General features: G+C 48.8%; 3 protein-coding genes across 9 annotated transcripts; 1 reads left to right on the forward strand and 2 right to left on the reverse strand.

Moving 5' to 3' along the window:
* Positions 1–1,605: 1,605 nt before the first annotated feature.
* Mblac1 (metallo-beta-lactamase domain containing 1) lies at positions 1,606–4,464 on the reverse strand. The gene has a single exon (XM_027415248.2). It carries the CDS (start codon positions 4,300–4,302, stop codon positions 3,511–3,513), a length of 792 nt encoding a protein of 263 aa, XP_027271049.1. The 5' UTR covers positions 4,303–4,464; the 3' UTR covers positions 1,606–3,510.
* Positions 4,465–9,735: 5,271 nt separating this feature from the next.
* On the reverse strand, positions 9,736–15,450 carry Cnpy4 (canopy FGF signaling regulator 4). Of its 2 annotated transcripts, none has more exons than XM_027415246.2 (6): positions 15,238–15,450; positions 13,307–13,433; positions 13,121–13,217; positions 11,597–11,719; positions 10,883–11,000; positions 9,736–10,796 (listed from the first exon to the last, which is right to left on the reverse strand). In XM_027415246.2, the coding sequence occupies exons 1-6, from the start codon at positions 15,371–15,373 to the stop codon at positions 10,669–10,671; spliced, it is 729 nt and encodes a 242-aa protein (XP_027271047.1). In that variant the 5' UTR covers positions 15,374–15,450; the 3' UTR covers positions 9,736–10,668. The 2 variants fall into 2 exon arrangements, with proteins under 2 accessions (XP_027271047.1, XP_027271048.1); XM_027415247.2 differs by lacking the exon at positions 15,238–15,450 and adding an exon at positions 14,801–14,948.
* A 280-nt stretch (positions 15,451–15,730) lies between these two features.
* Positions 15,731–24,629, forward strand: Taf6 (TATA-box binding protein associated factor 6). 6 transcript variants are annotated; one of them, XM_027415228.2, is made up of 15 exons: positions 15,731–15,815; positions 18,618–18,833; positions 19,070–19,156; positions 19,252–19,405; positions 19,617–19,673; positions 19,774–19,893; positions 20,475–20,620; positions 20,962–21,039; positions 21,162–21,263; positions 21,361–21,543; positions 22,064–22,138; positions 22,242–22,367; positions 23,344–23,517; positions 23,675–23,872; positions 24,151–24,531. In XM_027415228.2, exons 2-15 carry the CDS (start codon positions 18,678–18,680, stop codon positions 24,529–24,531), a joined length of 2,037 nt encoding a protein of 678 aa, XP_027271029.1. In that variant the 5' UTR covers positions 15,731–15,815; positions 18,618–18,677. The 6 variants fall into 6 exon arrangements, with proteins under 6 accessions (XP_027271029.1, XP_027271032.1, XP_027271028.1 ...); XM_027415231.2 differs by having other exon boundaries at positions 15,751–15,815; positions 18,656–18,833; XM_027415227.1 differs by having other exon boundaries at positions 15,757–16,216.
* Positions 24,630–24,641: the final 12 nt, after the last annotated feature.

A 24,641-nucleotide genomic window follows, 5' to 3' on the forward strand; every position in this document is an offset into this window, starting at 1 on the left:
CAGCACTCGGGAGGCAGAGGCAGGCAGATCTCTGAGTTAAAGGCCAGCCTGGTCTCCAGAGTGAGTTCTAGGACTGCCAGGGCTACAGAGAAATCCTGTCTCGAAAAACCAAAACACACACACACACACACACACACACACACACACACACACACACACACACACACACACACAAGTGCAGAGGTGCTAGTGGGAGACCAGAGTCATCAGATCCCAGCTGACATTCCAGGCAGGTGTAGGCCACTGGCGTGACTGCTGGGATGGACCTTAGTCCTCTATGATAGCAGTTCATGCTGCTAACTGCAAGCCATCTCTCCAGACCCTGCCTTGACCTGTAAAAGTGGGAAGAATAACTCCAACTTAATCCCTCATCCATATTCTCATCCTCCCAACAACACTGAAGCCAGCAGATCTACAGGTCACTTACCAGGCCGGGTTCCCTGTTGTAGGCCGTGAGGTGTGGGACATAGTGCTGCACTGGAAGGCCACTTGGCTCCAGTACTTTCTCTGACTATCAATGACTTCCCTTCACTCAGTAGCCAGGTAGCCAGAGAGCCTGGCTAGGGGACCAATTTGTCACTTTCCCTCTGTCCATCCTTATGTGATGGCTGGGAGAGAGCCACACAGCTAAGACTGGCTCACACTCCAGCTCTCTGTGACCTTTGTGGACACCTAGGAAATGACCTCCACCTAGGGAAGCTCATTGTTCAAAATAAGATGGGCTTCCTCCTCTCCATCTATCCCACCTGAGTGTTCCTAAAAGGGTAGGCAAAGGTCTGGGGTGGTATGGGGCACAATAGTGAAGAGAGTCACAGCCAGGATAAAACTTCTGGGGTAAGGGCAGATGTCACTAACTTCTCTCACTAACACTAGGACAGTGGCTCTCAACTTCCTAGTGTTTCGACCCTTGAATACATGTTGTGAGGAAAATTCATGTGAGGAAATGTTGTTCCATAAAATTAGTTTTGTTGCTACTTCCTAACCGTGATTTTGCTTGTGTTATGAATGTAATTTAAATGTGTTCACTGATGGTCTTAGGCAATCCCCGTGAAAGAGTCATTCAACCCCTACCTCCAGAGGCCGAGACCCACAGGTTGAGAAACACTGTTCTAACATTCCCTACTAATCTACCCTATCCTGTTCTTGCTCCACACTAAGGCCTTCTCCACTCAGATCAAGTGGTTATTTGTGTTTTACTTATCTGAGACCTAGTCCAGGCTGGCCTCAAACTCACCATGCAGCTTGAGGATGACCTTAAATTTCTGGTCCTCTTGCCTCGACTTCCCAAGTACTGGGGTTACAGGTGTGTGTCACTACACTCGGTTTCATGCCATGCTGGAGACTGAATCAGGTACTTTGTGCTGTATTGAGTTACTTCCCAAGGCCCCCTGGGTCTTCTTGCTGCTCAGATGGGTCAAGTTGTCATGGCTGAGAATTACATCTACTGTTCTGCTGCCACAGACATCCTTCTCTTGGATCCTCACAGAGGCAGCTTTCTCCTCACTCAGTTCTTTGGTCAAGCTGTAAGGCCTAACCCCCGAAAGGGAAGATCCTCACTCAAGTCTCAGGATGACTCGACCCCCAAGTACTCACGAGAGACTGTCCTTGCTGCAATCGCACGAGGTTTATTGACAGGAGCCAGCGCGCTGGGGCTGAGACTCATATCCCACGCAGGGGAAGAGGAGTTTCCACCCCGAATGGCTGGGAATAGGGGTTTTTAAAGAAAGAAACCACAACCCAAAATACCACGAATACCAGTGAGGAAAGAAACCCCAACCCAAAATACCAAGAATACCAGTGAAGGGTCCCAAGGGAAAACACAAGGGAAAACTCCCTCCTTATTCCTTAAGATTGTAAGATTCTAATCTAACTTTTTATGGCTAGCCTTTTCCTGGAACAGAGTTGCTGAACCAGCTAGCCACCCTATATCCTAGGCCTTATTTTGTCTGCTGAGGGGGTCTTCTTTATCCTGAACTTTCAAAGCACCTTCCCACAAACTGGATGTGGTGGCTCTCCCCTGTAACCAAAGCAACCAGGAGGATGAGACAAAAGGACTGAGAATTTTGAGGGCAGCTAGGGTTACATCTTGAATTCTAGGTGAGCCTGGGCTACCCAGCAAGGTGTTCTCAAAAACAAAAGAAACAAGCTATGCTTGGCAGTACTCATCTGCACTGTGAAGGTAGAGGCACTCTTGCCTTCAGGTCATACTCAGCTACATGGCAAGTTCGAGGCCAGCCTGGGTTACAAAAGACCCTAATCTAAAACAGAACAAAAACCAGGGGCCACAGACATGACTCAGATGGTAAAGGTGCTTGCTACCAAGCCTGGTGACCTGAGTTTGACCCTCAGAACCTACATGGTTGAAGGAGAGATACAATTCTTGCAACTTGTCCTGACATCCAAGTATAAACCATAGCTTGGCTTTGTGCATACATACCATGCAAAATAATGAATTTAAAAATAAAGAAGCAACATCGTTCAGAGGCTTTTCCTGACCTCTCAACATCAAGCAGCCTCTCCCAGCCCTGCTCTCTGTCCTATCCTTATCCTGCATGTATATTGCAAACCACAACCTACAATTATTTAGTTGCTACTACTATTATGGTTACTCATCAGTCTCCTGAATGGAATGTGACTTCTGTTGAGGCAGGGAATCTGCCATTTGCTCACTGTAGGAGTATCACTTGACCTATGCTTGAGACATTATAGGTGTTAAATAGTTATCCACTGGGTGAATTCAATGAATAAGTGGATGAACTAAAGTCAGGTGGGAATGCACAAACCTGTAACTCCGTAATCCCAGTATTTGGGAGGTGGAGGCTGGAGAATCAGGAGTTCGAGGCCAGCCTCAGCTTCGAAGCCAGACTGGAATACATGAGCCTGTCTTAAAAAAAAAAAAAAAAAAAGTAGTCAGGTGACTAAGGGGTCATGTCATATCTGTGTCTGACACCTTCTCACAAGCGTGCATCCTGGGAGAAACAAGTCATTGGCCACAATGTCCTTCTCTTGCAGCCTCTGGTTACAATCCCAACGATTGCTATCAGTATTTTGCATTTGCATCAGGTCAGTATGTATGTCTTCCAGTCCTTTTTTTTTTTTTTAAGATCTTAAGAATATTCATCAAGATGTCTCATACTGTAAAGGTGCCTGCCACCAAGCCTGACAACCTGAACTTAATCCTGGGGACCCACAGGGTAGAGAAAACCGACTCCTCCAAATTGCCTTCAGTCCTTCACGGGAACACACACACATCCCAAACAAATATTTTAATTAAAAACATTTTTTTTTCTGGGGAAAAAAAAACCTTTCTACATTTTACTGAGGCTCACAGAGGATGCAGGGCTGAGCCAGTCCCTCGTTGGTTGTCTACTTAGGTTACAGACAGTGACAGAGGTGGCTGACGTCAGTCATTCCATCTTGTTTGGAAGTTGCCTCCTGGCTTGCTCACTGTCCTCAGGGTCTCCTGGACTCCAGTTCCTCGCTGAAGGTGAGTTCCCGGTGCGAGTCCAGTTAAGCGGCCTCCTTGTCTTCACATACCAAATCCTCCTCACTCCTCACTCCTTCCCTGACCACCCGGAAGGGGTCTCCGTGACCAGGCACCACCACATCAGCCACACGCAGAATCCTCTCCCGGCTCCGCTGCTGAGCTCCTGGGTCTTCGCTCAGGGCCTGCCAGGAGTCCTCGTCCCCAAGGCGCTCGAACACGTCGCCAGCCACCACCACGGTGCCCAGTCCGGTGCCCTCCACCACGACGCTCACGTCCCGCTGTCCCCCGTGGCCCGGCGTAGCCCACACCTGCAGTCCGGAGCTCAGCACTAAGGGCTGCGCCTCACACAGCCCGAGAGGCAGATAGAGGCCGCCGGGCAGGCAGAAGTCATGCGACACCAGCAGAGCCGCCCGGGGAAACAGCCCGAGGTTCCCGATGTGATCCGAGTGCCCGTGGGTCCCCACCACCAGGGTCACATCTCCAGGGGCCACGCCCTGCCTGGCCAGGGCTCCCAGCAGCGCCTCCCGAGCCCAGGGGCCGCCGGTGTCCACGAGGATGGGGCCCCGCACCGCCTCCTCCAGGGCGGTCTCCGCGCCGCCGTCGCCGGCCGACGGGGCCGCCACTCGGCCGCGGCTGGGACCCGAGGCCCAGGCCCGGGGCAGGACGAGGGTCACCGTGCCGTCAGCCCGCACAGCGGCGCACGCCCCCTCCGGCTCCGCGTAGCCGCGCAGCAGAACCGCCACCGAGTAGGAGTCGCTGGAGGCCAGCAGAGGGAGATCAGCGTGCAGCGGCTCGGTCCGCACGGGACCGCCCATGGCGGGAGGACGCACGCCCCGTCTGCCCGCGGCTCCTTCCTCCACCAGCCTCGCCCCGAGGCTCCTCCCGCCTCAACCCACGGTTCTCCCGCCGCCAGCCCCGCGTCTCCTCTCGCCTCAACCCAAGGCTCTCCCGCCGCCAGCCCCGCGTCTCCTCCCGCCGCTAGCCCCGCCCCCGCAGCTCCTCCCACCTCAACCCATGGCTCCTCCCGCCGCCAGCCCCGCCCCCGAGGTTCCTCCCGCCTCAACCCGCGTCCTCCCCAGCTCTTAAAGTGGTATCGCCCATCCAACCCTTCACACACGCGTAGATTTGGACGCATCGACATTTGAAGGTCATCCTTCCCCTCTTCATTTTAGCTCTAGCCATAGACAACTTCGGAACTAAACTATTATCTTTTACTGAGGAGGAAAAAAAAAAAAAGAGCCGGGAAAACGGGAGGAATTTTGCTGTTTACAGGCTCCAGTACAAACTGGCTGAAGCCTTTACACCACGTGCTGCACAAACCTCCACTTTTGTTTTGTTCTGTTTTCTGACGCAGGGTCTCATGTAGCCCAGTTTGGTCCCGAACTTGTTACGTAGCTGAGGAAGACCTTAAACTCTTGATCCTTTTCACCTCCACCTCCCCAATGCTGGGGTTGTACGCTGTGGTACAGTTGTTTCCCCAACTCCTGCTGAAAGACCCCTGCCCTTAGCTTTTTCTTTTAAGGTTGCCTCCTCCTCCGGTCGGCAGCTGGCGGAGTGCGCGGGGAATACATCCTCCCCTGCACTCCCAGACCCTTGATCCCCACAGCTGCCGGCTCTCACTTCCCCACCGCCGCGCAAGGCCGGCCCCCGCCGGATCGCTTCATCCCAAGGTCAGCCATCTGGACGCAGCAGAAGATAAAGGCCGTTTCGCCTGACTACTACTGTGCCCTTTTTCCCCTATAAAAGGACCCCCCTTCCGGGGCTCGGGGCTTGGCCTAACAGAAGCTAAGCCCCCGGGTACGCGTGCCACCAATAAAGCATCTTGCTTTTGCATCCAAGTTCGTGGTCTCGCTGATTCCTGGGTGCGGGTCTCCTACGAAAGTACCTCTTCGCGGGTCTTTCATTTGGGGGCTCGTCCGGGATCGAGACCCGCCCAGGGACCACCGACCCACGTCTGGGAGGTAAGCGTTGTGCGGATCCGCTGTCTTGTTTTTTTGTCTTGTCTCGTCTTGTCTGTCTGTCTGAATCCGTCTTATGAACTGCGCCTGCGTTTGCAGTACCCAGCTGCGTACAATTGTATTTGGCGGCTCCAGGAGACGTCCTGGTAGCGTTTGGAGCCTCAGTGAGCTCATTTGTTTTCTGGCTAGGGTAGATGCCTTAGCATTTGGAGCCTCAGTGGGTTTATTTGTTTTCTGGAGTTTTACTTTCTGTCGAAACCGCGCTGCGAAAGCCTGTTCTGTGTTGTTTGGTCCTTGTTTTGTAGTTGATGTGCATGAACGCAAATGGATTACTCTTTGTTCCTCAGAATGGCCAGCCTTTGACATGGGCTGGCTGCGGGATGATACCTTTAACCCCCAAACTATATTTCAGGTAAAAGACACCCCAAGGGCCCCCCCTTCCTTTCCCCCTCTAACCGCCCGCCGCGCACTCCCTTACTCCCCCCCGGGAGAATTGACTGAGGAGCCCCCGCCATATCCGGCACCGCCGCTGCCCCCGCCAGAGGCAGAAGCGGCCCCCGCCGCCTCGGCGGAGGCGGCCCCGGCAGGTCCTCTTAACCTCGGAGGAGAAACAGCGCGTCCAGCTGCCCAATGAAATTGATGCGGCTTGCCCTCTTGAAAGACCTGAATGGGATTTTACCACTGAAGCAGGTAGGACCCATCTGCGTCTCTATCGCCGGTTGCTCGTAGCGGGTCTGGGGGGGGCAGGACGCCGACCCACCAATTTGGCCCAGGTAAAGCAGATGATACAGGGGGCGGAGGAATCGCCCGCCGCTTTTCTAGAGAGACTAAAAGAAGCATATAGGATGTATACTCCCTATGATCCGGAAGATCCAGGGCAGGCCACCAGCGACCTGGACAGGGATCAATGTGCTTTTTGCTATACTTCATGAAAAAGGGACTTTGACAAAATTTTTATGTTGACTGAGAAATAAAAAAAAATATAAGAAACTTAAATAATAAAGAGGGAAAGGAAAAAAAGAAAACTTGTCTAAAAATGTCTAAGAGAGTCAGAGAAATGAACTAAAAGGTTATAGAGAGCTAAAGCAAGTCATAGCAGAGAAGATTGTTACAGAAAGTTATAGAGGGTTAAAGCAAGTTGTAAAAGGTCAGAGGAAAGTTGTTAAAAGTCAGAAAAAAGGTTATTATAAGTCAGAGAAAAATATAAACTGTGCTATGGATTCTCATGTCTACAAACAATAAATTTTAAAAATGATAATATAAGCTAAAATTTTAGCCATATTAAGCTAATTCTGTTTAAAAAAAATTATATATACTTGTTTTAAATTGTTCTGCTTCCCGGTAGCCAGCACATGGCAAAATGGTCACATGACTTGACTGGTCGCCATTTTGCTAAAATTAAAAAAGAATACTTAGACCGCCATCTTGACTAAAGATGACCGCATGGAAATTAGAGATACCATCTTAGAAACAAGTTTTTCAGTTAAGATTTAAAATGTTAATGCTTCTATATAGTACAGAAAGACCTTAAGGGAATTTAAATTTCTTTTTTAAAAAACCAGTTTTTTTAATGTTTATTTTTATTAATGTTTGTACTTAAAGAGCTTCAATTTAGAATTATTTTTGAGCAAAGCCCGACAATGTAAAGTTTTTGTTTTATGAAAGATGTTGATCTATTATAAGATATTACAGTTTATATTTTAGAAATAAGTTTAGGATGTTGGTAACACACACCTTTAAGCTCAGGGTGTAGGTAGCACACGCCTTAAGTTTAGAACATTGGTGACACACGCCTTTAATCCCACCACTCGGGAGTAAGAGGCAGATGGATCTTTATGAGTTCAAGGCCTGCCTGGTCCGGCAGATCGAATTCCAGGACAGGCTCCAAAGTCACAGAAAAACCCTGCCTAAGAAAGAAGTTAAGCTACTGTTTAAGGAATATAAGGTAGCTCTATGCAGTTTTAAGTTCAGCTGTGCTGTTTCAAACATCTTACTAAGTTAAAACCAGTTACAGTCAGACTAAAAATTATTTACAGAAATAAGACCTTACCTAGCCACCTGTATACTTAATGTGTGCTTAAGGCAAGTAATTAAAACAGACAAACAGACCTCTAATGCTTCAGAGATCTTCAGAATATGGCATTTAAATTGTTATCTTTAAAGTTTATAATGTCAGACAGACTGCCAGATCCTGACAGTGACCCAAAGTCTCCAAAAAAAAAAAAAAAAAGATTACGAGGCACCTCAGTTCCCGCACCTGGACCAGTGAGCGAGATGCTCAGATGTGAAACCTGCCGCCTGCCAGAACCTGGCCGAGACTTTGGACAAAGCTGCTGGACACTGGAAAATTGATTGTACCCCTTTGCCTAGACAAAACAAGGTCAGTCTTTTCCATGTCCCTCTTCCACAGAGAGGAAAAAACTCTCACAATATAGGCGTGGCGAAGATTGTTGTTCTTTGAGACAGCTGCCTCCAACGGTAATGGAGAAACTTGGGTTTGGCTAACTGTATATAGACTTGCTTCTAACTGGCTTCTGTCACTTTTTAGTAGATTCGGATAAAATATACCCTTCTCAGATCTCTGAAATATTACTGGTTGTCAGCTTGACAGCATCAGACAGTCAGATCCACTATAGACTAGTCAATATGTTAGCTGATAAAATAATGACTATCTACTGTTCAGGCACAAGCTCAAGGTTTTTAAGTTTATTTTGGTTGTCATCACTTAAAGGGCTTTTCATTAGGCCAAAGGCACCTCTGTCCAATCCATACCTGGCTCTCTGGACAGAAGAAAAATGTACATGCTTATAGCCCAAATCTATAGTTTTTGCTAGGACTCAAAGTTATAAATATGTTCTTGCTGTCTGAACAGATATCCAGATATCTGCTTTTTCTGCACTGTGGGCTTCAATAAATAAGTTTTAACCTCTGTTCCTAGTTTAAATATGTCTTAAACAGGTTTCTGCTTCTGACAGACATCTGAATATCAGTTGCTGACTACTGGCTGTTCTAAGTAGACAGCGAGCCCTGGACTTGCTGTGGATGTGAACCAGTCCAGCTGATATGGACACCCCCCTATCTCTGCAACAGTGTCTGCTAACCAGAAGCCCCTGATGGATTCCCCATTGCCTAAATTCCTTTTTGCTTTTGACTAGCATTTCAACCTTCTGGGGTCCCTAACTTCGTCCCAAAGTCAGCAGGAAGCAGTTTGGAAAAGAATTTCGCCGTCCATTTTCCCTGGTTAAAATGCTAAGTCAAAAGGAACTCCCTTGCATGGGGATGCGAAACGACAGGGGATGCTCACTGGAAGCCTTCATCCTCATGGGACAAGATTCAGGTAACCAGAGGATGGCAAAAGGGCTCCACTGGTACCACCTCTATGCCTCTCCTTATTTCCTTTACGGATGAGGGTAAGAAAGCAACAGAATGGCAGAAGGGAGATGCTTGGGGCCTTCGCTAGTACCTGTCGGGACCAGATGGGGGGGCATCTTTAAAATTAGACTCAAAGTAAAAACTATCACCAACCTGAATATGTTTACAGCGTACTAAAGAAATCATCCCGACACCAGAGGGAGCCAATATCCTTAACCATGGCCCTATTATTAGAAGGAGTAACAATGGGGGGCATAGCAGCCGGCATAGGGACCCCTGGTTATTCTATTTTTAATCCTTATATTTAGTCCCTACATTCTAATAGACCCAAAATATCCAGAGACCTCTGAATGAAAGATTCCATTCAGTTACAAGAGAAATGGGGGAATGAAAGACCCCCGCCCTTAGCTTTTTCTTTTAAGGTTGCCTCCTCCTCCGGTCGGCAGCTGGCGGAGTGCGCAGGGAATACATCCTCCCCTGCACTCCCCGACCCTTGATCCCCACAGCTGCCGGCTCTCACTTCCCCGCCGCCACGCAAGGCCGGCCCCAGCCCCCGCCGGATCGCTTCGTCCCAAGGTCAGCCATCTGGACGCAGCAGAAGATAAAGGTCGTTTCACCTGACTACTACTGTGCCCTTTTTCCCCTATAAAAGGACCCCCCTTCCGGGGCTCGGGGCTTGGCCTAACAGAAGCTAAGCCCCCGGGTACGCGCGCCACCAATAAAGCCTCTTGCTTTTGCATCCAAGTTCATGGTCTCGCTGATTCCTGGGTGCGGGTCTCCTTCTACGAAAGTACCTCTTCGCCGGTCTTTCACTGCCAGTATACCTGGGAGGCAAGATTATAAACACCAGCAGCTGCTGACAGAAGGCAGCTGGTGCTCCCTCATCGATAATGTGTGTATGTTTGAAATGGGGCTTAGTCGATTCATATAGAAAAGGTTTAATAGCGATACAGAATATATGGCACCTGTGAAATATGAAACAGGCCACGTGTCTACCCCACCTAACCTATCAGCAGCATGTTTTCCGATGTCTTGTTCTTGTTAGGATTATGGCATACGGATTCATGTATGTAGGTTGGCGAGTGCCCCTTTCTGGCTTATTTTGAGACAGGTTCTCGTGTAGCTTTGGCTGGTCTTAAACTGAAACTGCCACGGAGCTGGATGATTGCACTTCTGATATTCTTGCCTCCATTTCTCAAGTGCTGAGACTATTGGGGTTTGCCACCACATCAGGTTTTATGTGGTCCAATTCACATCACTATCCATGCTAGGCAGACATTCTACCAACTGAGCTACATCTGTAGCCCTCCTGTGACCTCTTGAAAAGGTCTGAAATAGACCCTTTAAAAAGCAAAGTACTGGGGCTGGAGAGATGGCTCAGAGGTTAAGAGCACTGCCTGCTCTTCCAGAGTTCCTGAGTTCAATTCCCAGCAACCACATGGTGGCTCACAACCATCCATTATGAGATCTGGTGCCCTCTTCTGGTGTGCAGATATACATGGAAGCAGAATGTTGTATACATAATAAATAAAATCTAAAAAAAAAAAAAAAAAAAGCAAAGTGACTTTCCCACAGCTCATACCATCACTGAGCAATCGGTGCGGGTGAGGACCAGTATAATAGAGAGCAGCTTCATCACTGTCGCCACACACACTTGGTCAATTAAGCAGCTGCATGTGGCTCATCCCTGAAGGCAACATTTGCTCCTGCTTCTCTCCACCTTTTCCTCCACTCATGTTGCCATTCTGGGTCCCCAGGATCATGCCTGAGATCATACGAAAAGGACAGTTACAAGCCTTGGGATGGGAAAGAGAGAGAATCTAGAAAACTCCCATGACCCCTCCTGGGGGTTCAAAGATCCTCTGGGTCATGCTTTCGATTGCCTGAAGTCTTGGTTATCTCCTCTTCCTCCTCCTCTTCTGCTTCCTCATGCCCATCACTGCTCTTCTCCTTCCCAGTCCAGGTTTCCTGTAGACAAGCTGGGTAGCACAGGAGAAAACAATTCCAGTATTAATGCCCAGGGCTAGGGGAAGCTGGGAAGGGGAGGCCCAACCTTTTCACTTACCAGTTTCAGAGGCTGGAAGTACATGGCCTTCACAGAGAAAGTGCTGTAGGGACTGCTCCTGGTGGTGGAAGTACCAGTCTCCCACAACATCTTCAAATTCCTCCAGCATTGTCTCACACTGGTGAAGAGGAGCAGGAAGAGGATCCGTTCAGATAGGGATCTGCTCTTCACTCCCTATCTTCCTTCTCTGTTGACTGCCTTTTGAGAGGCAGACGGCCAGGTTATACCTGGATTACTAGATGTGTGATTCTCTTCATTCAATATTTACTAGTATTTATTACTATTAGTACCTAGTATATCTACTCTGCTAGGTGGCAAATGCCTGTAATCCAAGTTGGGAGGCAGAGGCAGAAGGGTCGAATATTCAAGCTCATTCTCAACTACACAGTGAGTTACAGACCAGCCTGGACTCCATGTAATCCTGTCTGAAAAACTCAGTATGTCTCAAAGTCTAGCCGGTAAAGTGGGAACTGGTAATCACACCCGTGACATGAGAGTAAAACAAGGCAGCAGTATGAGGCCCAGAACACAGGACCTAGGAGGTTCCCAGTAGCAGTGGTAAACATTATTGGCCTCGCAGTATTATTTCTTGATTCGCTTTCGGGCCTGCCTTAATAAATGGCATGCTCCCTGCTCAGAGGTAGACATCCCCTAGACGGACTTCTAGGATTTAGCTCTTGTCGCCTCCCTGGACAGAGTGGCATCCCATCCTACCTGCTTCTTGAGGAGTGTGACCTCCACACTGGGCTCGTCCCACAGCTCCAAAGGGATCCCCAGATCCACTTTCACTCCCTTCTGCACTAGGCCTTTCAGTGTTGCCATGGTCTGACTCTGACCCTGAGGGATGAAAATTTGGTGTTAGTCCAACCCACCACTCACCTCTTCTTTTCCCTTTCACCACATCAGTTTTATCAACTGCTGGAGACTCTGTGGTGTGTTCTAGGAGGGAGTCTGGCTATTAACAGGGGGACAGCCTGGCAAATATTCCCTAAGGATCTTAGATGATATAGGTCTGTTTCTGAGAAACATGGTCCTGGGCTGGGGAGAAAGAGCTCAGTGGGTAAGATACTCAAGGACCTTAGTTCAATCCCCAGAATCTGAAAGACCCCAACTCAAACCCAGCCTGATACCCACCAGCATGTATTTGAAAATCACTCTGGCCACACATACAGCTCTGGGAAAAAGAACACATGAAATGGTCGGTCAGGATGACCAGTCTCTGGAAATTGTTATTATTACTAGTTTCCAAGGAATAACAACTGTATGGTTTCTAAAAATTCTCCAGAGCACCCAAGTTTTGAAAATAAGTACAAGCCACTCTGTTCCTGGAAAAACCACTAGCTGTCCCATAGCCTTGCAGGTGCAAAAACCAAAATAACATTCCAAACCCCTCGTGGGGAAAATTTAAGTTCAGTTCCCAATCAATCAGTAAATGACTCATTTATGTTATAGCCAATCAATATGTTGTCACACTCCTGACTAGTGACCAAAAAGACATAAAAACTGTTTGCTTTAGAAACTCGGGGTTGTTCTTGCAACTTGCATCCTGTGAGTGACCCTGCAGGGTGTGTCTCCTGAAGTTGGTCCCCCTTTCGGGCCCAACAAATCCATAGGGGAAAAAAAAAAAAGGCATGGTGGCATGAGCTTACAACTGCAGCCCTGGGGAACAACAGACAGGCAGATTCTTGGGATTCCCTGGCTAGCCAGCCTAGCATGCTTGAAAAATCAGTAAGCCAGTGAGAACCTGTCTCAAAAACCAAGGTAGGAGCAGGGTGTGGTAGTGTGTGCCTTTAATCCTAAGATTCGTAAAGCAGAGGCAGGTGGATCTCTGTGAGTTCAAGGCCAGCCTGGTCAACAAAATGAGTTCCAGAACAGCCAGAGCTACACAGAGAAATCCTGTCTTGAAAAATAGGTGGGTATGGCAAGGTGTCTGAGTGAGCAAAGGTGATCGCCACCAAGCCTAATGACCTGAGTTCAATCCTCAGGGTCCACATGGTGGAGAGAACCAACTCCCACAAGCTGTCCTCTGACCTCAGGAGTGTGTCATGACACATGCTCACATGACATAATTATGGAAAAACAAAACAAGGTGGATGGCTCCTGGGGAAAAACACCCAGAGTTGTTCTCTTACTTCTCTACATGCAGACGTGCACATACATGAACATACCAGGGCACATGCACAGGTTTGGAGGGTAAAAAAGGAAAACCAGCAGGGCCCCTCTGAGTAAACGCCTTACCTTGGCATATCTCAATGAGCCCTTGTGCTCAGCATGGACACTGTAATCCAGGATCCGCTCACATAAATTCTCCAAAGCCTCTTCCAACCTTGTCTCACTGTGGGAAGAAGGGAAATAAGACCCCTTGACATCTGAGGGAGCCGGCAGCTCCTCTGGGGTTGGTCGGAAGGTGATAAGCAGACTCACGAAAGACTGTAAGGCACGCGTCTCTTCCTCTCGCCTGTGTCTAGTACCTGCCCTAGGTCCAGCACTTCTCGAGATCGACCTGTGCGACTTAGCTCTTCCTGTAGCTCCAAGCTCAGCAGCTTACACACTGGGGACAAAGGAGACAAGTGATCACACCAGCGTCACTGTGCCCATGATCCAACTCAGCAGCAGAGCACGCATAGAAGCACATGACTGGAGGAGGGCACTGACTCTGTCTCAGCAGCTGTGTGATACTTGCTGTCTCCCAACTTCTTCACCTCTAAAACGTGGATAAGACTGTCCCTTATAGAGTTGTGATGAAGATTAGAGTTCATCAGCATGTGTAAACCCCCTAGAGTCATGTCTAGCATATAGTGAGCACTGTGTCAGTACTTGGATGTCACTCTGACACTCCTTATTGAGCTACTCTTATATGTACACTAGAGTAGAGACAGCATAAAACCCATCATGTGTCCACAAAACATTGTCGGATGGATACATAAACAATGATACAGAGGAATGCAATCAAGAAATCTGTTTCCAGGACGAGTAAAATGGCTCAACGGGTAAAGGAACCCACTGTTAAACCTGGTGGATCCACATGGTAAGAGGAGAGAACCGACCTCCACATTCTACACTATGGCACGTTAACCCACACACATACACAAATTTTAAAGAAATCAAAGAAAGCTGGGTGGTGGTGGCACACATCTTTAATTCCAGCACTTGGGAGGCAGAGGCAGGCGGATCTCTGTGAGTTTGAGACCATCCTGGTCTACAAGAGCTAGTTCCAGGACAGCCTCCAAAGCCACAGAGAAACCCTGTCTCAAAAAAACAAAAACAACAACAACAAAAAAAAAATCAAGACAGGGTTTCTCTGTAGCTTTGGAGTCTGTCCTGGAACTCCATCTATAGACCAGGCTGGCCTGGAACTCACAGAGATCCGCCTACCTCTGCCTTCCAAGCGCTGGGATTAAAGTCACTCACCACCACCACCCAGCCAACAGTGTACACCTTTAATCCCAGAATTATATACATAAGGTAGAAACAAAGGGTCTCATGTGATATTCCACTTCCAGTCCCAAGGAAGGCAGGATCTCTGCTTTCAGCCTTGGTAGAGGTAAGAGCTACTGGCTGTCTGCATTGCTTTTCTGATCTTCAGCTTGAACCCCAATATCTGTGTGTAGGTTTTTATTATTTGTGCTACAAAATTAGAATCAAGTAATGAGGAACAATGATAATAAAATGCAGTTGGGTGTAAGGTGAAGAGAAGAATCTAAAGAAAAAGTTAATGTCAGGGAGAGAGACAACAAACCAGGGAACTCTGTAGTATTCAGTGACCTGGCTCCTGACTACTAATACAGTCAGAGACCATGCTGCTTGCTGTAAAATCCCTACAGTACACCCCAACTACAAAGCCTCACACCCATGGGCAACTTCTAAGTGGTGTGATGTCTCCTCTAACTTGTTTATGAGCTTCAGGTACTGACTTACTCATCTTTAAACCCCTGAAGGGGGTCATCAGGCCTGTAATTTGAGAGCGTCTTTGCCAGGGCGAGGCACAGGATGTCTAGAAGGTCTGAACCTTTCACCCCACCCATGCAGACGGTCCAGATTTAGGTCTGGTTAACAAGGCGGGAAACGAACTAAGGAAGATGCTCGGTTGGAGCAACTTTACTGGTTGTTGAACTACAATTCCCACAATCCACTGGGGCTAGAGCCTGCAAGAAAAACCTGGCTCCTTCTGGATGCCTCCTGGGAAATGTAGTGTCAACCTAACCCTGATTCCCTCCCGTAGTCCCATTCAAAAGTTACCAAACTCCAAAAGAACCTCTTTCGAGACGGTCGAGTGACTCTTTGATCCAGCCTAGAGTTAGAGAGGCAGGAGGTGGAATAGACAGATGCAAATAAGAACAGCTACTTTTCTATACCTTCGCATTTGCTGGGCAAACGTTCTGTGTCATCTTCCTCCTTTTTCGTCGTCCCAGCCCAAGCACTGTACGCTGCCAGGATGAAAAGCAGTATTTCCAGCCTCTCAGGTCCCATGACAAAACGCAGTCCACGCATACAACCACCGTTTCCCTTCGGACTAACTTCTGGAAGGCAGCGGGCCCTTTAAATTTAGACGCAGCTGGCCACAAGCTTAAAAAAAAAAAAAAAAAAAAAAAAAAAGCCATCGTGGAACGGGCAGCGCATGCTCAGAGCTAGCCCGAAAGCGGGTGGAGCGTCATGGCTCTGGGCTTCCCCGCCTTAATTTTGTGGCGCCTCCTGTAGGTCCTGGCAGCTGAGTAGTGAAGACACAGATTGAAGTTATTAGAATATAATAATATGACCCTTACACATATACGTAGAATGTAATTTTTATATAATTTAAGACTGTAATACTAGATGATCTATTTTGATGTAGGGAAGAGCAGTGATAAGCACTTGGCTTCTGCCAGGACCTACTCCTGCCAGGGGGCGGGGCCAAGATGGCGCCGAGCGCCGGGTGAGCGGCGCTTTGGCAGCGGTGAGAGGCTTTTACTGCTCCCAGTGCTTGGCTGGCGGGGGAAGGTCTGAGGTGTATCCGGGAGGAGACCCTTTTGAAAGGGCCCATGTGAGAACTGGGAAGAGGACGGTTGGTTGTGTGTCCGCGCTCGTGGGGACTCTGCGTGTTTGCACTGGAAGGAGGTTGGGGAGATGGAGTGGATTGTGAACCTCCTGTAGCGCTGCCCGGGGAAATCTTCGAATCAGTTCTCTCTGAGGAAAATGGTGCACAGATCTAGCTCAAGCTGTCTGCCCTCTGAGAAGTCTTCCTGTCGCTTCCACTGAGACGCTCCTGAGGCTGTTAAGAGTGTTTTATGAACCCTTAGTGACAGAGGGTACCGCAGGGGACTGGGTCACGACTACTTCTTGTATACCTGACACCAGGTACAGAGTATGTCTGAGTAATTGTATTCCTTGTAGACAAGATTTAACAAAAGTCTGAGAAGACCTGGGATGGCTTGAAAAGAACCAGTGCCCTTTGGCCTCTTTCCCCCAGTCTCTCTAGCACTCAGTTCCGAACACTCTTGAGGTTGATCTTCCTTATGTCCAGTGTCAGGCAAGCTCCTTTCCTTTTGACCACAGAGTAAACGCTAAGCTTGAGTCTGTGTCTTTTTCATTTTGGTAATTGTTATACCAAGTATTTATAGAACATTTACACCCTTAAGACTTAAAATTCTTTTGTTTTAACAGTGTCCTGGGTACCAATCTAGGTACCAGTTAGGTCAGTGAACATAACAGACATATTCCTGTCCACTGGTGAGGTCAGGATGATAAACAAGAAGTGATAGCTAGACTTAGTGCTGCACAGCTGCAAAGGCAGAAGGATCTCAATTTCTAGGCTACAGAGTGAGTTCCAGACAAGCCTCAGTAACTTGCTGAGACCCAGTTGTAGAGGGGTTGTTTACCATGTAGAAGGCCCTGGATTTAATCTAGAGAGAGATGATGTGTGTATATACGTACATATATATATATGAAGAAAATATGGCAAAGAAGTAAAGCTGGGCATGGTGGCACTTGCCTGTAATCCCAGCACTTGGGAGGTGGAGGCCAAAGGACTAGGAGATAAGGTCAGTGTTGTCTACATAGTGAATTTGAGGCCAGTCTGGGCTACATGAGACCTTGTCCCTAAAGAAAGGGGTGAGGTGGGGTCATGTAGCTAAACTCATTTGGGAAGACAACAGCAAAAGCTCTGAAACCAAGTGTATGTCTGTCAGATTTAAAGGAGAATGATGTGACAGAGTAAAGTGAGAGAAGGAATGATGGGTGATCAGAGATATGATGAGAGAAAATTGAAAAGGAAAAAAGCCACTTTAGACAGGAACTTACTGCATAGTCCAGGCTGGCCCCAAATTTGCTGTCTCCCTCCTTCAGCCTCCAGAGTACTGGCATTCCAAGTGTGCACTATGTAGGGTCTCACTCTGAAGCATATTCTGGTGTCCTACTCAAGGCAGTCCATTGAAATTAGAAGTGTTAACCCCAACACCTGGACAGGAGACATTTTGAAGGGAGGGCTTTGGAAGGGTTATATGGCAAAAGGGGAACCATTACAGCAAAGAAATGGTAGTCTATTGTACATTTGGACAGCAGTACTTTGGTTTTCAGGAGTAAATACAGGGAAGCTCAGATGGAAACAGGAACACCTTGTCCAGGGGCTTTTAGAGTTCAGCAGGTGACAGGTGATGGTCATGTAGGCCAAAAAGGGTCAGGTTGGGCTGCCTGGTTCATTTTGAATCAAACGTAGGTCTTGTTCATGCCAAGTACTCTACCATTGAGCCACATCCTCCAGCCCTTGCCTGGTGGATTTGATTCAAGGGTCCAGAGTGGAATGAGTTGTGCTGGATGTGGTGACACATGCCTATAGTCCCAGCACCTGGGAGGTATAGATATCAGTATCAGGAGTTAAATTCCAATCTCAGCTATTTATAGAGTACAAGTTAGCCTGGACTACAAGAGGCCCTACACACCTTTAATCCCAGCACCCAGGAGGCAGAGGCAGGTGGATCTCTGGATTTGAGGCCAGCCTGGTTTACAGAGCAAGTTCAGGTCAGCCAGAGCTACACAGAAAAAAAAAAAAAAAAACAACAACAAAAAGAAAAACAACAAGAACAAAACTGGTGTGGAGATGTAGCTCAGTTAAGAGTATTTGCCTAGCAGACACAAAGCCCTGAGTTCCACCTTCAGCACCACAAAACTAGGTATGGAGGTGCATGTCTATAATCCCAGCCTTAGGAGGGTAAAGGCAGAAGGATCCAGAGTCAAGGCTATCTTGTTACCATGTTTGAGACTAGGCTACAGAAATCTTGTTCCCAAAAGTAAGACAAGACAAGTTGTCACTAGTCACCAAAATGCATAATATATATATATGTGTGTATAATCCCAGTGCTTGAAATGCAGAAGTGGAAGCCAGATGTGGTGCATGCCTTCAATCCCAGCACTGGGGAGGCAGAGGCAGGCAGATCTGTGACTTCAAAGCCAACCTGGTCTGTAAGTCCAGGACAGCCAGGACTGTTAACTCAGAGAAACCTTGTCTCAAAAAACCAAAAATAATATAAAATTTTAAAAAAAGAAGAGAGAAGCAGGAAGCTGGAATTAGAAGTGCCTGAGCTAGATAGTGAGCTCCTGTGTCCAAAACAAAATTAACAATAAGGAAAGAATAAAGGACAAACCAAGTTGTTAGGTGATAGCATTGCTTTAAAGATGAACTGAAGGAGAAGCAAGTAGGGAGGGAGCTCAGGGTTAGGCTGTGAATTGTTTTTCTTTTTATCTTGCCCCATCCCACTGCCAGTGGCTCCATCTCTCTACCCTGGGGTGGCATCCTTCCAGGGGCAAGAGTTGGAATTCCAGCATGGCCGAGGAGAAGAAGCTAAAACTCAGCAATACTGTGTTGCCCTCTGAGTCCATGAAGGTGGTGGCAGAATCCATGGGCATTGCTCAGATTCAGGAGGAGACTTGCCAGCTACTGACAGATGAGGTCAGCTACCGCATCAAGGAGATCGCACAGGTAACCCTTCTGCCCAGCCTTGCTTTGTGTTAAAGATCCAGCTTACTATATAACTGAGGATGACCTGGAACTTCTCATCCTCCTGCCCCCACTTCCCACTGCTGTGATTGCAGGTTGTACTACCATGCTTTTTATGTGATGCTGGGCATTGAACTCGGGTCCCTGTGCATGCTTTACTCACTGAGCTGTATCTCTCAGGGTCTTAGATTAACATCTCTTCTCCTCCCAACCCCTAGGATGCTTTGAAGTTCATGCATATGGGGAAGCGACAGAAGCTCACTACCAGTGACATTGACTATGCATTGAAATTAAAGAATGTGGAGGTGATTTGGAGGGATGCAAAGGGGACAATGCACGTGTGGCGATGCCTCCCTTGGCTTTTTCTCATGCCTTTCTCTGTCTCTCTCTCTCCATATAGCCACTGTATGGCTTCCATGCTCAGGAGTTCATCCCTTTCCGTTTTGCCTCTGGTGGGGGCCGGGAGCTCTATTTCTATGAGGAGAAGGAAGTGGACCTGAGCGATATCATCAACACCCCTCTGCCTCGGGTGCCTCTGGATGTCTGCCTCAAAGGTGGAGGGAGGGTAGAGCTGGGTGTGCAGGGAGGAGGGGAAGGAAGCATGTGATTGGGAGGAACTGCACAAGTGAAGAAACAAAGAAACATCCAGTGTGAGATCCCTGGTGAATGGCAAGAAAGGCTGGGGAAGGAACACACACCTCCCTTCATTTGGGGTGACTCCCCAGTGTCCATGCCCAGTAACTCAGTTTGACATCTTCCTTACAGCACATTGGCTGAGCATTGAAGGCTGCCAGCCAGCTATACCAGAGAATCCACCTCCAGGTAACACTTACCGTACCTGAGCGGAGCCTACTTTTTCTCCTCCTTCATCCTTGGTCCTATGGGTTCCTCCTAACTCTTCCTGTGACCACTTTCCCACCAGCTCCCAAAGAGCAGCAGAAGGCTGAGGCCACAGAACCCCTGAAGTCAGCAAAGCCAGGCCAAGAAGAAGATGGACCCCTGAAAGGCAAAGGTCAAGGGGCAGCTGCAGCTGATGCCAAAGGTCAGAATCCAGGCCAGGCCACTTCCTACTTTTATTCCAAAGCTAGATGGTCCTCAGCGAAGTAGGTGAAGTCAGGGATGACAGAACCCTACAAAGGCCTAGAAGCCTAGAGAAGGGCTTTGTGTTGTGGTGAGGGTTTGTCCTGTACAGAAGCCTTTTCTGGAGCTTGCTTTTTTGGTGTGCATGTACGTGTATGTGTATTCTTGTGTTGGGGTTCAAGTGTGTGCATGAGAGAGACAGAGACAGACTCTGTGCTGTCTACTTTTTTTTTTTTTTTTTTTTTTTTTTTTTTTTTTTTTTTGAGACAGGCTCTCAATGGCCTGGAAGTCTTCAGTTAGGCTAGGCTGACTGGCCAGCAAACCCCAGGGATCCTCCTCTCTCTACCTCCCCAACACTGGGATTCCAAGCATGCATCACCATGCCCAGCATATATATATATATATATATATGGGTTCTGGGCATTGAACTCAGGTCCTTATGAGTTTTTTTTTTTTTTTTTTTTTTTTTTTTTTACTTTACTGACTGAACCATCTCCCCAGCCTCAACTTCCTTTTTCAAGCCTGTCTCCCCAATTCACACAGGCAAAGAGAAGAAAGCACCTCCCTTGCTGGAGGGAGCCCCTTTCCGCCTGAAGCCCCGCAGCATCCACGAGCTGTCTGTGGAACAGCAGCTGTATTACAAGGAGATCACAGAAGCCTGTGTGGGATCCTGTGAGGCCAAGAGAGCGGTAAGCCTGTGTAAAATATCCAAAACTAACAATCATAAGGGTGAATCCAGAAGACACCAAGGTAAAACACAGGCCAGAGCTAGGTTATAGAACCCAGCCAGCGCGGCCAGAACAAAAGGGCCAGGGTCCCCACGTGCAGCCCCTTAAGAAGCTCCCCTACGTCACTCCGGCTTTCCTTCACCACGCCCTTATGGGTGAGTCCCGGGTCCACCTGCTACCTGTCCCAGGACTATTGGGCGGGGCTAGGGTGTCTCCCTACAAGCCTGCCTTCTGGCCTGCCTGGAACAGTGGTAGTTTTCCTACAGTAACTGGTCTCACCTGACTCGTTGCCCCCTCTACAGGAAGCTCTGCAGAGCATTGCCACGGACCCGGGACTCTATCAGATGCTACCACGCTTCAGTACCTTCATCTCCGAGGGGGTGAGAGAACTAGGAGAGGCCAGACCAAGGATGAGGCTCCAAGGAAGGGGGTGGCAAGGGGAGTCCATCTGAGGCATTTCCCTCTGTGCCCCCAACCCACCCACCAGTTTTCTCTCCCTCAGGTCCGTGTGAATGTAGTTCAGAACAACCTGGCCTTGCTCATTTACCTGATGCGCATGGTGAAGGCCCTGATGGACAACCCCACGCTGTATCTAGAGAAATATGTGAGTGGTCTCTGGTCTCGCCTACCTCCTGCCTTTTCCAACAGCATCACAGGAGATCAGGTGTCAAAAGTGGCTGACAGTGCCTGGTCTCCCTCAGGTGCACGAGCTGATCCCAGCAGTAATGACCTGCATTGTGAGCAGACAGCTATGTCTGCGGCCGGATGTGGATAATCACTGGGCACTCCGGGACTTTGCTGCCCGTCTAGTGGCCCAGATATGTAAGCATTTCAGCACAACCACCAACAACATCCAGTCCCGGATCACCAAGACCTTTACCAAGGTGAGCACCACAAATCACCCCTCTAGGGTTATCGCCCAGGAAATAAAGCACTTCACCCATCTGGCAGCGGAAAGATACCCAGAACATGGGGTTCATACTAGAGCCAGGGAGATTGGGCCCCAGGGACTTGCACCTCTATGTCTTTTGTGTTTATTAGGTGATGTCAGTCCTTAGCAATTAGCCTTTTTGTTTTTGAAACAGGGTGTCATGTTCCCCAGGCAAGTCTTAAACTGAGGATGGCTTTGAACATTTTGTTTTGCTTTTTTGAGACTGAGGATGGCTTTGAACTTTTTGTTTTGTTTGTTTAGCCCTGGCTGTCCTGGCACTCACTCTGTAGACCAGGCTGGCCTCGAACTCAGAGATCCATCTGCCTTTGCCTTGAGTACTGGGACTAAAGGCGTGCGCTACCACTGCCTGCAGCTTCCTCCTGTGTGCCAGCATTGCAGGCATGTACCACCAGGTCTTGTTTAGCAGTTAGCCTTTCAAAATCTTTTCATGTGGGTTTTTCTTTTTTCTACAGAGCTGGGTAGATGAGAAGACCCCATGGACAACTCGATATGGTTCCATTGCAGGCCTGGCAGAGCTGGGACATGATGTTAGTGCCCAGGGCAAAGCACTAAGAGAGGGGCAGGTCTATGTGGGGTGGGAGAGACCTCTGGGGACCTTCTAGTCTGGCTTCTCCCCTTCCTTCTTACCAGGTGATTAAGACACTGATTCTGCCAAGGTTGCAGCAGGAAGGGGAACGGATCCGCAGTGTCCTGGATGGGCCAGTACTGAGCAATATTGACCGTATTGGAGCGGACCATGTGCAGAGCCTACTCCTGGTGACGAACCCCCACCACACCCTCCCCTTCTTCCTATCAGCCCCACTCCCAACAATGTGGCTACAGTGTTTAGCAAGCATGAGGTACATCTTAACTCTTACTTTTCAGAGGTCAGTGTTGTTGTGTACATGGAAAGTTAGGCACAAACAGAACCAAGAAGCCTAATAGTCACAAACTTCTGGACTGTGGTCATGTTACTTCTGTGTCACCCTACACAAGGCACATGAGCACCCTACATATGGCATCACTAGATACAGCAAATCCTGTTCATACCAGCCCATCTGTACAGAAGGAAACAGCCTTTCATTTTTTATTTGTTGACTCTTAGAGATGGTCTTGCCTTGGCTAGCCTGGCACCTGTGAGGTAGACCATGGTGGCCCCATGGCAGTCCTGCTACTTCTGCTTTCTTGAATACTGAGATTACAGCAATGCACCACCACACTTTTTTTTTTTTTTTTTGGTTTTTCGAGACAGGGTTTCTCTGTGTAGCTTTGGAGCCTATCCTGGCACTTGCTCTGTAGACCAGGCTGGCCTTGAACTCATAGAGATCCACCTGCCTCTGCCTCCCGAGTGCTGGGATTAAAGGCATGCGCCACCAACACTTGGCTCTATCTAAACATGTGAGCCACCTCTCTAGTCCCCCACTCCCTTTTGTGTGTGCTGCTGAGAATTGAACCTAGGGTCACACACGCATGTTTTCAAAACACTGTACCACTGAGCTATATTCCCATTGGCCTTTTTTTTTTTTTTTTTTTTTTGAGACATTCATCTATCCAGGCTCGCCCGAAGTTCTCTTTGTACTCTGGCCTGCCTAGAACTCAGTGATCCTCCTGCTTTAGAATGAGTTCTGGGACTACAGGCCTGAAGGACGCCCCAGCTCAGATGTGGTCCTTAGGGAAGATGGTAGCTTTTCACTGGCTTGTCTCTAACAGAAGCAGTGGGAGAGTACCAGCCCTCACTTTACTTTCTCTGCAGAAACACTGTGCCCCAGTACTGGCAAAGCTGCGCCCTCCACCCGACAATCAGGATGCCTACCGAGGAGAATTTGGGTCCCTGGGGCCCCTTCTCTGCTCCCATGTGGTGAAGGCCAGGGCCCAGGCTGCTCTACAAGCTCAGCAGGTCAACAGGACCACACTCACCATCACACAGGTCAGCTGCTGAGGGAGGAGGCTGACAGGAAATAAGCCAGGTTTGGGACAAGCCTGGCCACAGCCAGCAATCTCAGGGAGCCTGACCTCATCCCTACCCCCAATTGAACCCAGGTCTGCCTTCAATGTTGACATTTTCTTCCTGTCTCTCTTCATAGCCTCGGCCCACACTGACCCTCTCACAGGCTCCTCAGCCAGGCCCTCGTACCCCTGGCTTATTGAAGGTCCCTGGCTCCATTGCCTTGCCTGTCCAGACACTGGTGTCTGCTAGAGCTGCTGCCCCTCCTCAGCCTTCTCCTCCTCCAACCAAGTTTATCGTGATGTCCTCATCTTCCAGTGCCTCATCAACACAGCAGGTATGTGGGGCCAGTATGAGGGATGTGAGGAGCACCTGGGGAAACCTCCAAGTGGAGGCCTAATCCCTCCAGACCCAAACCCAGAAGGTAGAAGGGCCACTTGTCAGGATTTTAACAGCCTCAAGTCCTGGATCTTGACCATTCACTGGGGACTGTAAGGGAAGGTGGGGACAGAGGGACGCAAGGAAGGACAACATGACCCCAGGCCTTCCAGGTATGAGGTAGACACCATAGACACCATAGTCACCACAGTCACGCTGCCTTTCTTTCTCCCCCAGGTCCTATCCCTCAGCACCTCAGCCCCTGGCTCAGGCTCTACCACTACCTCTCCTGTCACCACCACAGTTCCCAGCGTTCAGCCCATCGTGAAGCTGGTCTCCACTGCCACCACTGCACCCCCAAGCACAGCCCCTGCTGGTCCTGGCAATGTTCAGAAATACATTGTGGTCTCCCTTCCCCCAACAGGGGAAGGTAAAGGAGGCCCCCCTTCTCATCCTTCTCCAGTCCCTCCTCCATCTTCTTCACCATCCCCACTTGGGGGCAGTGCCCTCTGTGGGGGGAAGCAGGAAGCTGGGGACAGCCCCCCTCCAGCTCCAGGGACTCCAAAGGCTAATGGCTCCCAGCCTACCGGACCTGGCTCCCCTCAACCTGCTCTGTGATAATGTCACATCTGCTGATCTCCCGTTCTGCAGATTTCTACACACACAAAGAACGTGTGAGGGAGGAGGGAGGAGGCTGTGTCCCTAGTGATTTTCTTTTTAGAATAAAA

The sequence above is a fragment of the Cricetulus griseus genome, chromosome 4 (genome assembly GCF_003668045.3).
Source record: "Cricetulus griseus strain 17A/GY chromosome 4, alternate assembly CriGri-PICRH-1.0, whole genome shotgun sequence".
Classification (NCBI taxonomy): domain Eukaryota; kingdom Metazoa; phylum Chordata; class Mammalia; order Rodentia; family Cricetidae; genus Cricetulus; species Cricetulus griseus.